This window comes from Moschus berezovskii, chromosome 4 (assembly GCF_049115385.1).
Source record: "Moschus berezovskii isolate FMDL1 chromosome 4, NW_MosBer_1.0, whole genome shotgun sequence".
Lineage (NCBI taxonomy): Eukaryota > Metazoa > Chordata > Mammalia > Artiodactyla > Moschidae > Moschus > Moschus berezovskii.
The window spans coordinates 104221833-104238437 of record NC_142463.1 but is presented as its reverse complement, the minus strand read 5'-3'; the positions used below and the strand labels follow the sequence as shown (position 1 = coordinate 104238437).

The window sequence follows — 16605 nt, the reverse complement described above, 5'->3', positions numbered from 1 at the left end:
TCGTCCCCTTCTCCTCCCGCCCCCAACCTTTCCCAGCATCAGAGTCTTTTCCAGTGAGTCAACTCGTCGCATGAGGTGGCCAAAGTATTGCAGTTTCAGCTTTAGCATCAGCCCCTCCAATGAACATCCAGGATTGAGGGGTAGTTATTTACTTTTCCCTCAGGTTCAGAAGCAGTAGCTGCTTTCAGCACATACTATTCCATATCACCTTAAAGAGTTATTTTATTCTTTCTACCTTTTTCTTAGCTACCTTTTACCTACTTAATGGTCCTTTCCCCCCCACAAAGTTAAGCTTCTTAAAATTTGATTTATTTTGGCTACACCACTATCTGGCATGTGGGATCTTAGTTCCCTGACCACAGATCGAGCCTGTGCCCAGTGCATTGGAAGCATGGAGTCTTAACCACTGGACTGCCAGAAAAGTCTCTTAACGATCCATTATATTAAATTTTCCCTGTTTAAATTACTGGTACGTGATTTCTCTCTCCTGATCACGACAACGTATATGATATGTAATAATATATTTCAGCAATTCTAGGGCTACATGACATGTGCTATCAAAACAGATTGAATGCAAAAGGAGGTAAGAAAATATGGCTCTCTGCTATTAAGCCAGATACTAAAGAGATCTGCAAGAACACAAAACACTATTAAAACTATAATTTTTGGTTATTAACATTTATTATTTTAAAAGTCATTAATAAATATTTAAACAATTTCTGGCTTGATTTCTAATATAAGTGCCAAGTAAAACTAAACTCGTCAATATATTATCTTTATTATTTGTAATTTTTTATGTATTCTGGATATAAATCTTTTGTTGACTGCAGAATATTTTTTCCCACTCTGCGGCTTATCTTTTCCCTCTTTATAGTGTCTTTTGATTAAATGGTAGGTCTTCATTTTAATGTAGCTGAATTTATCAATCTTATGAGGTAAGGTCATGAGATATTCTCCTATGTTGTCTCCAAAAGATTTGTAGCCCTTTCATATTTGTATTTAATATACAATTGATTTTTGTGTAAGATGTGCACAGGAGCTAATCTTTCCTGTACAGCAAATCAGCCCCAGCAATATTATGAAAAAGTTCTTTGTTTTCACACAGAGACCAAATATACATATACACTGGTCTGTTTTTGACTTTGTATTATGTTCTACAGGTTTCTTTGGTTATCTCTGGGCAAATATTATTCTGCTTTATTTATCATAGCTTTATAACCAGTCTTGAAACCTGGTAGAGCCTGTCTTCCCACCTTGTTACTCTTCAAGAGTTTCTTAGCTTTTTCTTTGTGGGGGAAGAAGAGGAGGGAGCTCTCTGAACTTCCATACAAAATTCAAAATCAATTTGTACTTTAGTTGCCCCTACTGCAAGCTGAGACAACTCCACTGCAGCAGTCATCACATTACTGGTCCACACCTATTCATGCTGTGTCCAGGCTACACCGTGTTATTTGCTGTCTAAATCTCAGCTCATTAACAGTGTGAAGCGCTTAGTAAATACACAACATATGTTCCAGGAATGAATAAATTGTACAAAAGCAAATAAATTTGTAAAATGGGGGGAAACTATCAAGATCTTAATTATGATTGCATTAGACTTATAAATCAGTTTGGGAAGAAATGATATCACTAAATATTGAGTCTTCCCTATCCACAAATTATTTTTCAGTTTTCCATACTGTTTCTCAATTATGTTTTATAATTTTTTCAACAGTGATCTTATACATCTTTTGTTAAGATTTCTAAATATAGCTGATTCTCATTAATTGCAGATTTTGTATTTGCAAATTCACCCACGTGCTAAAACTTATTTATAACCCTAAAATTTAGTTCTCAGATGTATTTTGTTTGGCTAGCAATAAATTTTTTAGAATATGAGTCAGTTTCACACATTTAAAATTTAGGAAACTTCATATAGGAATCTAGATTTTGACCTAGCTTAAAAATGAGTTTTTTGGAAGGTCTGACAACATACGTTAACACTGAAGTTATGTTTCTTTATGGCCATAGGCTAGAGCTGAGTAGCTGCTGTCCCTTTTAGATGGATTTTTCCTTACAATCAACCCACTTCACTCACCTAGGTTACCTGCCTGGAATTTCTAAACATTTGCCCCTCCTAAATTAAAGCGATTAAAATGATAGCCTTAAATTAAGAGAAATGAATCTGCAAAAGTGTAACTGTGAACAGAAATTTAAAAGGGGGTAATGGTGGTTAGGATGCAGCTGTTAATGGAATACTAAAGCTCATATCCTAATATCCTCTCATTTATCATATACTTTACCTCAGATGGTAAAGAATCTGCCTGCAATGCAGGAGACTTGGGTTTGACCCCTGGATCTGGAAGATCCCTGGAGAAGGGAATGGCTACCAACTCCAGTATTCGTGTCTGGAGAATTCCATGGACAGAGGAGTCTGGCAGGTCACAGTCCATGGGGGTGCAAAGGGTCAGACACGACTGTGTGACTACACCACATTACAATTAATTTCTTTATAAGTGAAAATATATTCTGTTTCACTCATAACAGTCTTCTATTCCTGATTCTATTACTGTTTTAAAATATATATAAATAAATGACAGGGGAGCTCTGACCTCAATATTCTTATAAACAATCATCTTGGATATTTAATCCTTCTACATTAAATATTATTGAGATTCTGACTGAAATTACAATAAATTTATAGTCTACATTTTGAGAAAGAATAACAACACCAGATCTTTCCCTTCCAAATTATATATCAATTACTTCATTTACACACATTTTCTTTAATATCCTTTAGTAAAGTTCAAAAATTCTTCTCTGTAAAAGCTTTACATACTTCTTATGTAATTTTTGGGTAAGGTTTCCTTTACTTGGGGGACAGGAGGCATTACTTTGTGTTGCCAAAAGAATCTTTTTTCCCTAATTACATTAAAAAAATAATCACAATTTAACCATTTGTTTCCAACTTCAATAAATTCTGCAGTGTACATCCTTTGAAGACAATCTTTGCATTTCTGATTTTTTTCTTCAAGATAGATTTCTATAAGTGACATTCCTGGGTCAAAGAGGATGAAAAGTTTAAAGGCTCTCAATGCCTCAAGAATTTCTGGAGGACAGATCATTTAAAGCCTTTCAACAAATTCTGCCAAATGGCTTTCAAGAAAGGTTCTAATTCATATTCTCACCAGCAGTACATAAACGCCTGGCTTCCATTAGAAAAAGAACTCCACTCTTTTGATTAGTGTGAAAAGTTGCATTTAAACTTCTATTTCTTTGTATAGTTGAGTTGAAGATTCTTTTCTTTAATTTACATGTCTTCTGCCTGTCCCCATTCTTTCGTTTCTCTATCAGGATGTTAAGTGTTTTGTCCTTGGAATGTTTAGTTTGTACAATACAAAAATACTTCAAACAAACAAACGAACAACTGGTTGCTAGTCCATGGCTACTCAACACTGGCAGAGGCCCACAAAGGTGCACTGGGCCCACCAACAAACTTACAGGGAGAAGTCCCCCTTTAAGTTTCATGGCAGAAGCAAGCCTCCCATATATCCCCTAATTACATTTTTAATTGGTTACTATCAACATACATAGGCAATCTACTTCTTTTCTATGTTGAATTTGAATCTGGTTATTTAACTGAACTCTCTTATTGATTCTATGTAGGCCAAGGGTTTGCAAACTACAAACCTCAGGCCAAATACAGTCTGTTGCCTGTTTTGTAAATAAAGTTTTATTGGAACACAGCCATAACCATTTGCTTATGTATTGTCTATGGCAGGTTTCATGATAGAACAGTGGAATTGAGTAGTGGCAATAGAAATCCTATGGCCTGCAAAGACTAAAATACTATCTGGTCTTTTACAGAAAAAGGTTGCCCACCCCTAATATAGGTAATCATATTATCTGCCAATAATCACAATTCTATCTCTTCTAAATACATTCTTCTTACTTATTTAGAAATAAAGGGAATCTCAACCTAATGGTGAATAGTAATGATGATAAAGGGCACTGCTGTCCTGAAATGCTTTTACTGTTTCACCATTAAGTGATTTTATTACAGGTTTCTGAAGATAACCTCCACTGAGTTGAAAACATTTTTGGAGCTTAAAATTTTATTTTAAAGGACTGTACTTTATTCTGAGATTATCCCATTCCTATATTTTTCGGTGAAACAGTAACACAAAGTAGTTGTTCTTAAAAATATCTTTACATGGTAAAACAGAAGCGGGCAATCCTATATTAATCCATGAACTTGGTCATGAAACCTAAGTCTAAGAAACACTAGGTTAAGTTTTCCAGACTATAATGATGTTTACAGCAGAAACCGTAAGTGAAGATCATTTAGCACACTGCTTTTCTTACTCAAAATTATACTGAATTTATATATGTAAAGAGGCAGCAGAGAACATAAGCTCTGAGGTCTAGATAGACTTGGTTAGGAATTCTGCCAAATACCACTACCCCCTCCCCCGCTCCCCCCACAGCTGTGAGAGCTTAGGCAAGCTATGTAATCTTTCTAAGTCAGTTTTCTTCTCCTTAAAATGGGGACAATAGTAGTAGCCACTTTAAACGTTGTTCTCAGGATTAAACAACCTCAAGTACACAAAGCACTTTGTATAAGTATCTGGTCAATTATGAATGTTCAATAAAGGTAGGTGCTATTACTTTATGTTCTTCTGACATGTGTATAAATCTTTATTACTTAGTACCTGAAAGTAAGACCACATCTTAATCTTTTGTGATACCAAAGTAGACCATCTCAAGTTTACAATCCAATGGAAGGGACAAGGATCATTCCATTGTGACTGGGTTAATACTAAGAAATGGATCAATAAAATAGAATATTCATATATTCATACAATCATAACAAGTATATAATTTGAGGAAATATTTGGCTATTTTTATTTTTCCACATAACTGCTTATCCTTCAATTGTGTGTATATGTGTGTGCTTCTTGCACCAAGCAAACAACTTACAAATATGCATGAAACACAAGGAAAACACTATTAATACAGGGCAAATAAGATCAAATACGAGTGTTCCAGCACTTTAGAAAATGCTGGATACGATTTTGCTAAGAATGGAGTAAAGTAATATGGAGTTAGGAGTAAATATTTTTATTTTTCCTAATTACACAGATTTCGTGAAGGGGGCAAGATTTCAGAAAGACTATAAGAAAAATGGAAATATATAAAAATCACAGAATGGAAGAAACAGAAGTACAGAGAGTATGAACAGGAGATACATTCTCCTGGTCAAATAAGGAGAAAACAGGCAGAGCATAGATAACACACAAGTTTTCAAAAAGGGAAGAAAAACTCTTTAAAAGAAAAATATGTGTATTACCAAAGAAGTTATAATGAACAATATAGACAAAATACCCTTGGGATCTTCAAGCATGTGCAACTTTTATAATTCTCACTAATGGGTAGTATGGGAAATTAAAATTCTAAATTTTCTAAACTTAGATCCCAAAGAAGAGTGAGAATTTACTTACTTCACTAGAGCAGCTGCTTCAGGAAGTACATCAGCAAATGATTCACGGAATATGATTGCGTTTTTCCTTTTACAGTTCTGTATGACATCATTGGCAAGGTAAAAGAGATTCAAACGGTGGGGATAGGCAGCTGGAGATGAGAAAAGAGAATAAAGAAAACCAAATGAGTCAAGTTATACTTCGTGTAACTTACTCCAAATACAGACAAAAAAAAAAAAGGAACTAATGTATCAATTTACTGAACCTAATGCCTAAACCGGAGAAAGCAATGACAAGCCACTCCAGTACTCTTGCCTAGAAAATCCCATGGACGGAGGAGCCTGGTAGGCTACAGTCCATGGGGTCGCTAAGGGTTGGACATGACTGAGCGACTTCACTTTCACTTTTCACTTTCACACATTGGAGAAGGAAATGGCAACCCATTCCAGTGTTCTTGCCTGGAGAATCCCAGGGACAGGGGAGCCTGGTGGGCTTCCGTCTATGGGGTCACACAGAGTCGGACACGACTGAAGTGACTTAGCAGCAGCAGCAGCAGCAGCAGCAATGCCTAAACACCTTGACCCCTTCAGGTTAAGTTTCTATTCAAAGTGTTCCTTTGAGCAGATTTCCACTTTACTTTGTATATGTTTGGTACTAAAAAACACATTAACTTTGGAGAAGCTAAAATAAAACAAAACTGTTCTCCCAAACATCTGGGAAGACTAAAAACTGAGTTGAAGTAATTCAATTTGTTGCCAAAACACCAGGGTTAGTGGAAGGAGTGTGGGCTTTAGAATCCAATCAGATTGTGACCTTCAACAAGCTGCTTAACCTCCTTTCCATTATTATTGTAGACAGACTCTTTTCACCTTCCCATCTACTGGAAGAGAGGCTCTGCTGCCACTTTCATCACCAGGTGAATGTCCTGGGAAATAAGTAATTTGAGCCCCAAAACATACCTCGGTCAATCTTTTTTAAAGCTCCAAGGCAAGGCCTAATCAATTCATTATCTGGAACCTTGAGCCAAGCAAACCCAAGTTTCATTATTATCCTGAACAATCTTAATGTCCATATGGATGATTCATCACATTTTCTAGTTTCAACCTCAAATTCAGTGACCTCCAAGAACCACTTCTTTCTACACTTTCAAATCACCCTTTCTGACCACAACCACCCACTCTGTTGTATCTGTCCTTCAATTTCATCAAGATCTCATCTCTTTATTTTCTCTAACTTATGGACCGTCTCTTCTAGTACTCAATTCTTTCTCTACCAGTTCCAGAGTCTTTTTGATCCATTATCTACACCACTCATATTAAAACCTTCATAGGCTTTTCATTCTCCCTACAGTTTATAGCCTATCACACATATTCAACAAAATCCTAAATCTGGACCAATCCAACTGAATGCCTTTATTGCACCTATATTTCTGTCCCTGGGTTCTGCTGAAGAAAAATCACACCATGAGTATTGAAACAATTCAGTCTCCTCCTCACTGGGCCCTCCTTCCACCTGTCTTTAATTAGCATCTTCTCTAATTTGCTGTTAGACCTATTTTGAACTTTTACCACTCTTGTGATGCACCCTTACTTACCACATTCTTTCTCACTCTTACGAGATAAGCTTAATATGCTATTTCACAGAGAAGCAGAAATCATCAGATGGAACTTATGTTCTCTCAAAAAATGTATCCATGGGAATTTCCCTCGTTGGGAGTCTACATTTTCAATGTAGGGGGCACAGGTTTGATTCCTGGTCGGGGAACTAAAAGTCCATATGCCATGGGGCTCCAACAACAACAAAAAAATGTACCCATATTTAAACCAATCCAAATCAACTTACCTGAGTCGGTTAAGATCTTTCAGATTTAGGGATCTGAAAGAGTATTACATTATATAGTCCCTGTCTCCACTTTCCTTTCTAGTAACTCCATAATTATAGGAGCTACTACCTTTTTTCTGTACTTAAAAAATATGTAATCCACTATATGAGGAGCTTTATATAAATTATGTTATCTCATTTAAGCTGCCATCACTCCACTCAAACGGCAGTTACTAAGGTTACCAATAAACTCCAACTTACTAAACCCAAAGGTGAGTTTTTTTTCCCACCTCCAAAAAAAGCTTACTAGCATGATTAAAAACATTTTCTTGAATAATGACAGAATTTCTAAACATGAAAGAGGATCAGTGGCTATACTTTATAACCAATATTTGCAAGTGGAAAGACAGATTTATTGCCCAGTCTTCATTTTATTACAAACAACCCACATCTACTAGTTCCCTGTGAAGTCATGACTATTGCTTTGGGAATGAGTCCCTACTGCAATTAAGTATAAAAAGTATCTTCCATAATCGGACTGTGACCTACATAATTGAGTAGAGTTGATAAAAATCCTCAAAGAACTGGATTTTTTGTTTTTTAAAAAACATTCCTTTTACACACTACAAGGCAATAATTAGTATTTTGGCTTTTAAAAATTCTACATGATATTTAGAATGGTAGTCCCCAAAGGTCCTCCTTTCACATAACGGAATACACAGACCCCTCTTCCGGGCTGTACATTCTTGGGGTGGACTCGGAAGACCTCAACCTCCACGTGTTTACATGGGTTTGAGAACAAAGACAGCATCATCCAAAACATAGTAGTCATTATAAATGTCGCCTTCACAGGGGTATGGAAGTCTGGTGAAAGCTTCAATAACAAAACCAGCTTTTCTGAAAACTTCAGGTAGACTATTCACTTGTTTTTCCCAGTTCTGTCCCTTGATTTCCAAAATTTCCAACGGTTTATCCATTTGCCACCACAAATTGTTCTCCACATAGGGATGAAAAGGTAAGACCAAGAAAGGATGACCCTGCCTCTGATTGGCTCCAAGACACTTCTGATAACTTTTTAACAAAGTCAGAGGTTGATCACAACAGTCCAGCAAATTCAAGTACCTGATGACATCATACTAGAACCCTGTCTTCTGCCATTCATTTATACCAAGCACTCTGTATTTCTTCTTCTATATCTGCCATGTCATAGTTTCAGACAGCTCAGTGGCATAAATATCTTCAAATTGAGGGCTCATGATTTTTGTGACTTCTCCATCTCCAGCATCTAAGTCAAGAAGTCTATGGGTTTTCCAGTCCAGATTAATTGTAAGCAGTCTCTGAAACTGATCTGGTGAAAACACATTGAGCCTCTTCCCAGCAACCCACTGATAGAGGTTCTAGACATAAACAGGCTAAAAACAGGTGAAAGAATGATATAATTGGATAGCCAGCCCGATTTCTCACTGCTGTTGTTTAAGAGCATCTGTGTTCCTTGACCAAGGTAACTCTGAACAAAGACAGCCTGGAGTGACTTGCATAACTTCTCTCTGTTGCACACATACCACTGGTGGTTCTCCTTCCTGCCTCCCCGCAGCCACCGCTGAGCGCCCCGGCCATTCATTATGTTCACTTACAGGAGCGGGTGAGCGGGTTCCACAGGGTCCACATCCTCCGCACCAGCTACATGGAAGCCAGGCTTAGGCACAGTCAGCCCACGAGCAGCTTCACCCGGGGCCTGGGCCATGGCCGCTCGCTCCAATCACCGCCGGGGGTGAGGAGGATGCGCCGCTGCCTCCAGCTGATGCCACCGCGGCTGCCCAGGCTCAAGCCATCACAACCAAATTGCCCATCCAGCCCCTTCAGGGCCGAGGCAGGGGGTCAAGGCAAGTTTTTTCTAAATGCTATTTCTGCAGAGAAGTATCATTTCCACCAGGCTTTTGGTACACAGAATAATCTAATAAACCCTCTTGGTGTCTGTCTCAATCCCTCTCTTAGTTCTCTGACATCCAGCTGCTGCTGCTAAGTCACTTCAGTCGTGTCCGACTCTGTGTGACCCCATAGACGGAAGCCCACCAGGCTCCCCCGTCCCTGGGATTCTCCAGGCAAGAACACTGGAGTGGGTTGCCATTTCCTTCTCCAATGTGTGAAAGTGGAAAGTGAAAAGTGAAAGTGAAGTCGCTCAGTCGTGTCCGACCCTTAGCGACCCCACGGACTGCAGCCTACCAGGCTCCTCCATCCATGGGATTTTCCAGGCAAGAGTACTGGAGTGGCCTGCCATTGCCTTCTCCGGACATCCAGCTACTCCTCCATATATATACACAGGCGGACGTGTATAGTAATTAGTAATAGGCAGCTCTGCCTGTGATCCTCCTCCTTTAAATGCTGATGCTTCCCAAGGTTCTCTGCTGAGCACTCTTCTTGATACATTGGTAGCATAGTGTTTCAAGATTTCAGGTTTGAAATCAGTCTGTTCCATTCCTGGCTTGGTCACATACTAGCTTTAGGGGCTTATACATTACTTAACTCTTCGGTATGCTACCTTTTTCCTTTGAGAAATGACAACTTCATGGGTTGTTAAAAGAATTAAATAATAAAACAATGTATGTAAACCATTTAGAATAGCTCTCAGTCAACAGAAAATGAAAAGCTATCAGCAGAACTATCCACATTTAACTACTACCACCTGTGTACCAATGACTCCAACATTCACAGATTTCATGTCTGGATTTCCCTATACCAGTAAATGCACACATCTATTTCAACATCTCAGAGGCACCCTGAACCTGATTTCTCAATATTTTATTAATAATCTTCCTCCTCATCCGTTACTGCTCTTATATTTAGCCAGAATTTCAGCAGTCTTTTTTTGGCTCTTCTTTCTCCCTACCTAATCCTTACCCCATTTTTGATAAATCTGCAAGTCCAACCAATTTTGTCTCCAGTTCAGTTCACTTCAGTCGCTCAGTCATGTCCGACTCTTTGTGACCCCATGAACTGCAGCACTCCAGGCCTCCCTGTCCATCACCAACTCCCGGAGTCCACCCAAACCCATGCCCATTGAGTCAGTGATGCCATCCAACCATCTCATCCCCTGTCGTCCCCTTCTCCTCCTGCCCTCAATCGTTCCCAGCATCAGGGTCTTTTCAAATGAGTCAGCTCTTCGCATCAAGTGGCCATAGTATTAGAGTTTCAGTTTCAACATCAGTCCTTCCAATGAACACCCAGGACTGATATCCTTTAGGATGGACTGGTTGGATCTCCTTGCCGTCCAAGAACTCTCAAGAGTCTTCTCCAACACCACAGTTTAAAAGCATCAATTCTTCTGCGCTCAGCTTTCTGTATAGTCCAACTTTCACATCCATACATGACCACTGGAAGAATCATAGCCTTGACTAGATGGACCTTGTCTCCAATATATGCCAAATTTATTTCCTCTTTTCCTTTTCTTCCTACCACTGCTCTTTGCTGGGTTATCACTTTTGACCTGGATGCATACTGCAATAACCTCTTAACTGTTTATCTTGCCTTCAATTCAGTCGCTCAGTTGTGTCCGACTCTTTGCGACCCCATGAATCGCAGCACACCAGGCCTCCTTGTCCATCACCAACTCCCAGAGTTCACTCAAACTCATCTCCATTGAGTCGGTGATGCCATCCAGCCATCTCATCCTCTGTTGTCCCCTTCTCCTCCTGCCAATCCCTCCAAACATCAGAGTCTTTTCCAGTGAGTCAACTCGTCACATGAGGTGGCCAAAGTACCGGAATTTCAGCTTTAGCATCAGTCCTTCCAATGAATACCCTGGACTGATCTCCTTTAGAATGGACTGGTTGGATCTCCGTGCCGTCCAAGGGACTCTCAAGAGTCTTCTCCAATACCACAGTTCAAAAGCATCAATTCTTTGGCGATCAGCTTTCTTCACAGCCCAACTCTCACATCCATACATGACCACTGGAAAAACCATAGCCTTGACTAGACGGACCTTTGTTGGCAAAGTAATGTCTCTGCTTTTTAATATGCTATCTAGGTTGGTCATAACTTTCCTTCAAAGGGACAAACGTCTTTTAATTTCATGGCTGCAATCACCATCCACAGTGATTTTGGAGCCACAAAAAATAAACACTGACAGTTTCCACTGTTTCCCCATCTATTTGCCATGAAGTGATGGGACCAGATGCCATGATCTCAGTTTTCTGAATGTTGAGCTTTAAGCCAACTTTTTCACTTTCATCAAGAGGCTTTTTAGTTATTCTTCACTTTCTGCCATAAGGGTGGTATCATCTGCATATCTGAGGTTATTGATATTTCTCCTGGCAATCTTGATTCCAGCTTGTGCTTCTTCCAGACCAGCGTTTCTCATGATGTACTCTGAATATCAGTTAAATAAGCAGGGTGACAATATACAGCCTTGACGTACTCCTTTTCCTATTTGGAACCAGTCTGTTGTTCCATGTCCAGTTCTAACTGTTGCTTCCTGATCTGCATACAGGTTTCTCAAGAAGCAGGTCAGGTGGTCTGGTATTCCCATCTCTTTCAGAATTTTCCACAGTTTATTGTGATCCACACAGTCAAAGGCTTTGGCATAATCAATAAAGCAGAAATAGATGCTTTTCTCGAACTCTCTTCCTTTTTCCATGATTCAGCAGATGTTGAAAATTTGATCTCTGGTTCCTCTGCCTTTACAAAAACCAGCTTGAACATCTGGAAGTTCACGGTTCACATATTGCTGATGCCTGGCTTGGAGAATTTTGAACATGCCTTTACTAGCGTGTGAGATGAGTGCAACTGTGCGATAGTTTGAGCATTCTTTGGCATTGCCTTTCTTTGGGATTAGAATGAAAACTGACCTTTTCCAGTCCTGTGGCCACTGCTGAGTTTTCCAAATTTGCTGGCATATTGAGTGCAGTATTTTCACAGCATCCTCTTTCAGGATTTGAAATAGCTCAACTGGAATTCCATCACCTCCACTAGCTTTGTTCGTACTGATGCTTTCTAAGGCCCACTTGACTTCACATTCCAGGATGTCTGGCTCTAGGTGAGTGATCACACCATTGTGATTATCCTGGTTATGAAGATCTTTTTTGTACAGTTCTTCTGTGTATTCTTGCCACCTCTTCTTAATACTTTCTGCTTCTGTTAGGTCCATACCATTTTTGTCCTTTATCAAGCCCTTCTTTGCATGAAATGTTGCCTTGGACCTTCTCAAATTTATCCTATGCATTGTTGGTCAAGTTCATCTTCTAATATGTAAACATTATCCAATTATTTCTCATATGAAATCTGTCAATGATTTCCAACTGCTTATTAGAAAATGTCCAAACACCTTCAATTGCTCAGTTGTGTCCAACTCTTTGCAACCCCATGGACTGCAGCACACCAGGAATCCCTGTCCATCACCAACTCCTGGAGTTTACGCAAACTCATGTCCATCAAGGTGGTGATACCATCCAACCATCTCATCCTCTGTCGTCCCCTTCTCCTCCTGCCTTCAATTTTTCCCAGCGTCAGGGTCTTTTCCAATGAGTCAGTTCTTCGCATCATGTGGCCAAAGTATTGGAGTTTCAGCTTCAACATCAGTCCTTCCAATGAATATTCAGGACTGATTTCCTTTAGGATGGACTAAAGGAACTTTAGGTTGGATCTCCTTGCTGTCCAAGGGTCTCTAAGAGTCTTCTCCAACACCACAGTTCAAAATCATCAATTCTTCGGTGCTTAGCTTTCTTTATAGTCCAACTCTCACATCATTACATGACTACTGGAAAAACCATAGCTCAGACTAGATGGACTTTTGTTGGCAAAGTAATGTATCTGCTTTTTAATATACTCTCTAGGTCAAACATCTTAGTTTTCACTCATTTTCTGGATTTTTAATCTTCTCTTCCAGTCTCATCTCTTCCCCATCAAAGTTCTACCTTTAATGAATTACTCACAGTCCTCAGAAACACCTCACACAGAATTTTCCTTTTCTGTGATAACCTATCCTACATAATCTTCAGTGTTTTCCACTCATTCATAGGAAAAAGTCCTAAATTTTAAATTTAATTCATGTCAGATTCTGACCCGTCTCCACCTCATCTCTACTTTTCCCCAGAATGAATCATCCCAAAGGTTTTGTTTTTTTTGTTTCTTTTTCTTTTGCAGCATGCCCCATGGCTTGTGGGATCTTAGTTCCTCCCAATCAGGGACTGAACTGAGGTCCTCTACAAAGTTCTAACCAGGGAATTCCCATTCTCAATTACTACTGGAGAGATTATAAGAGACTCAAGGTATAGAGCAATCTAATATAATTGTGTTCCTGAAATGGATACAGGTTTGGATGCCAGCTGTAAATCACACTTCTGGATCAACTAAAGAAATCTGAATGTAGTCTGGGACTAGAGAAAATGAAAATTTATGGAAATGGAAATAAATCATCAACTGGGAGAAAAAAACAGTAATTACAGAATGATCTCGTGTTACAAAAAAAAATCAATGAATGAGATCAGAAAGAATATGGAATTAAGTTTTAAGAGTACAGACCTCTATTTTTTTTCACTTTTACCTTCCTGTATTCTAATTTTCTATTAATATGATAATTTTTGATCCTTTCATGACTGATTAAGGAAATATAATAATTTCTGTCCAAAAAGTTTAACTGGTTGTCTTGAACTAATTTGTATCTCAGCCTGGACCTGTCCTTTGAACTTCAGACTCAGATACCCAACTGGCTACCCAATGTCTCTCTTGGATGTTTAATACACAACTCAGACTCAACGTGCGATATTGTGATTTCTTCTTAATTCTCTCCTCTCCTACAGTTTTCTCCATCTCTGTAAATGGCATTTCTTCTGCGGTGGCTTTTCTCAGCCAAAAGTCAAGTCATCTCTGACTCCTCTCTTTCACATTCCATATCCAAATTCAAAAATACACATCTCATTAATGCTATTTTTTGAAATATATATACAGATTTAGGAATTTACAAATGTGGGAAGGAAGAAGGTTAGAAATAAACCCTGTGGTGCTGGATTGTAATTGGAAGTCTTGGTATGAATTCATAGTTATATACAGAAAACATAGAGTGAATAAACGTATGTGTCTACAGATAACTATTTCTTAAATCTCTCTATTGAAAAGGCCTAGAAGTAATAATATCCCAGGCACCTAATACCAAGATCTTTGGTTCTTAGAGGAACCAGGAGAAACGGCTGATTCCAGGCCAGCAAAGAAAGTATCAATACAAGAGCTCAGAACATCTTACAGTAGTAAAGTGCACAGAGTGATGTCAAAAGAACACAGGCACTACCTTCAAGAGGTTGCCACTGGCCAAATCTATTGACTGGATAAACTGTGTCAAAATAAATAGTAGTAAAAGACTATAAGCAACTGAATAAAGTAGCAATCCATGAGTACATACTGATGATGTAATTAAAGAAATACACAGGAAGGGGGAAAGCCCTGCCTTATAATCAGATGCCAACCTATATATGTGTAAGGAATGAAGGAATTAAAAACCAACATTTGGCAAACATCACTCCAAAAACTGACTCAAGCAACAATCATGAATGGATGCTAAACCTGGTAAGAGACAGTTTAAAGCCTAATAGGATTATTTGTAAAGTCTCAAACTTGTTGCCCACAAAAGTGACAGATTAACATTATGTTCCTCCAAATAGGCATAATGCTTTAAGAACATAGCATCACTTCTGTGATATTTCAACCAAAAATTGAATAACCTGAATCTAATTTTTAAAATAATCAGACAAATACAAATTTATGGTTATTTTACAAGTTACTGATCTATAGTCTTAAAAAATTAAAGGGACATAAAAGATAAGGAAAGACCAAAGAACTGTTTCAGGCTGAAGAAAACTAAAGAGACATGAAAACTAATTCTAACAAGTGGCCCTGGACCTTTAAAGACCGTTTCTGAGATAACTGGCAAAATTCAGCTAGGGTCTGAGGATTCAACGATAGTACTGTGTCAGTGTTCATTTCCTGATTTTGGTGGTTGTACAGATGTTACACAACAACTGTTACAATGTAGTGAACTGTGTCTTTCTGAAATTCACGTGTCTTTCCGAAATTCATATGCTGAAGTCCCTAACCCCCAATGTTCAACAGTGTGTGAACTGTGAACTTTCAGATGTTCAAGCTGGTTTCAGAAAAGGCAGAGGAACCAGAGATCAAATTGCCAACATCTGCTGGATCATGGAAAAAGCAAGAGAGTTCCAGAAAAGCATCTATTTCTGCTTTATTGACTGTGCCAAAGCCTTTGACTGCGTGGATCCCAATAAACTGGAAAATTCTGGTAGAGACGGGAATTCCAGACCACCTGACCTGCCTCTTGACAAACCTGTATGCACGTCAGGAAGTAACAGTTAGAACTGGACATGGAACAACAGACTGGTTCCAAACAAGGCTGTATATGTCACCCTACTTATTTGACTTATATGCAGAGTGCATCATGAGAAACGCTGGGCTGGATGAAGCACAAGCTGGAATCAAGACTGCTGGGAGAAATATCAATAACCTCAGATAAGCAGATGACACTACCCTTAGGGCAGAAAGTGAAGAAGAACTAAAGAGCCTCTTGATGAAAGTGAAAGAGGAGAATGAAAAGGTTGGCTTAAAGCTCAACATTCAGAAAACTAAGATCATGGCATCTGGTCCCATCACTTCATGGGAAATAGATGGGGAAACAGTAGAAAACAGTGACAGACTTTAATCTTTGTGGCTCCAAAATCACTGCAGATGGTGACTGCAGCCATGAAGTTAAAAGACGCTTACTCCTTGGAAGGAAAGTTATAACCAACCTAGATAGCATATTAAAAAGCAGAAACATTACTTTGCCAACAAAGGTCCGTCTAGTCAAGGCTATGGTTTTCCCAGTAGTCATGTATGGATGTGAGAGTTGGTCTATAAAGAAAGCTGATTACTGAAGAATTGATGCTTTTGAACTGTGGTGTTGGAGAAGACTCTTGAGGGTCCCTTGGACTGCAAGGAGATCCAACCAGTCCATCCTAAAGGAAATCAGTCCTGAATATTCATTGGAAGGACTGATGTTGAAGCTGAAACTCCAATACTTTGGCCACCTGATGCGAAGAACTGACTCATTGGAAAAGACCCTGTTGCTGGGAAAGATCAAAGGCGGGAGAACGGGACGACAGAGGATGAGATGGTTGGATGGCATCACTGACTCAATGGACATGAGTTTGAGTAAATTCTGGGAGTTGATGATGGACAGGGAGGCCTGGCGTGCTGTAGTCCATGGCATCACAAAGAGTCAGACGTGACTGAACTGCACCCCCAATGTGACTGTATCTGGAGATAAGATCTATACGGAGGTACT

General features: G+C 39.0%; 1 protein-coding gene and 1 pseudogene across 4 annotated transcripts in view; both read right to left on the bottom strand.

Moving 5' to 3' along the window:
• RPRD2 (regulation of nuclear pre-mRNA domain containing 2) overlaps positions 1 to 16605 on the bottom strand; it is a 102317-nt gene that overhangs the window by 50525 nt on the left and 35187 nt on the right. For all 4 annotated transcript variants that reach the window (XM_055403589.2, XM_055403590.2, XM_088835729.1 and 1 more), the window contains exon 2: positions 5481 to 5610. In XM_055403589.2, coding sequence (XP_055259564.1) covers positions 5481 to 5610 — 130 coding nt within the window. The remainder of the gene's footprint in view (positions 1 to 5480; positions 5611 to 16605) is intronic.
• LOC129541589 (protein-L-histidine N-pros-methyltransferase pseudogene) lies at positions 6051 to 14889 on the bottom strand (annotated as a pseudogene).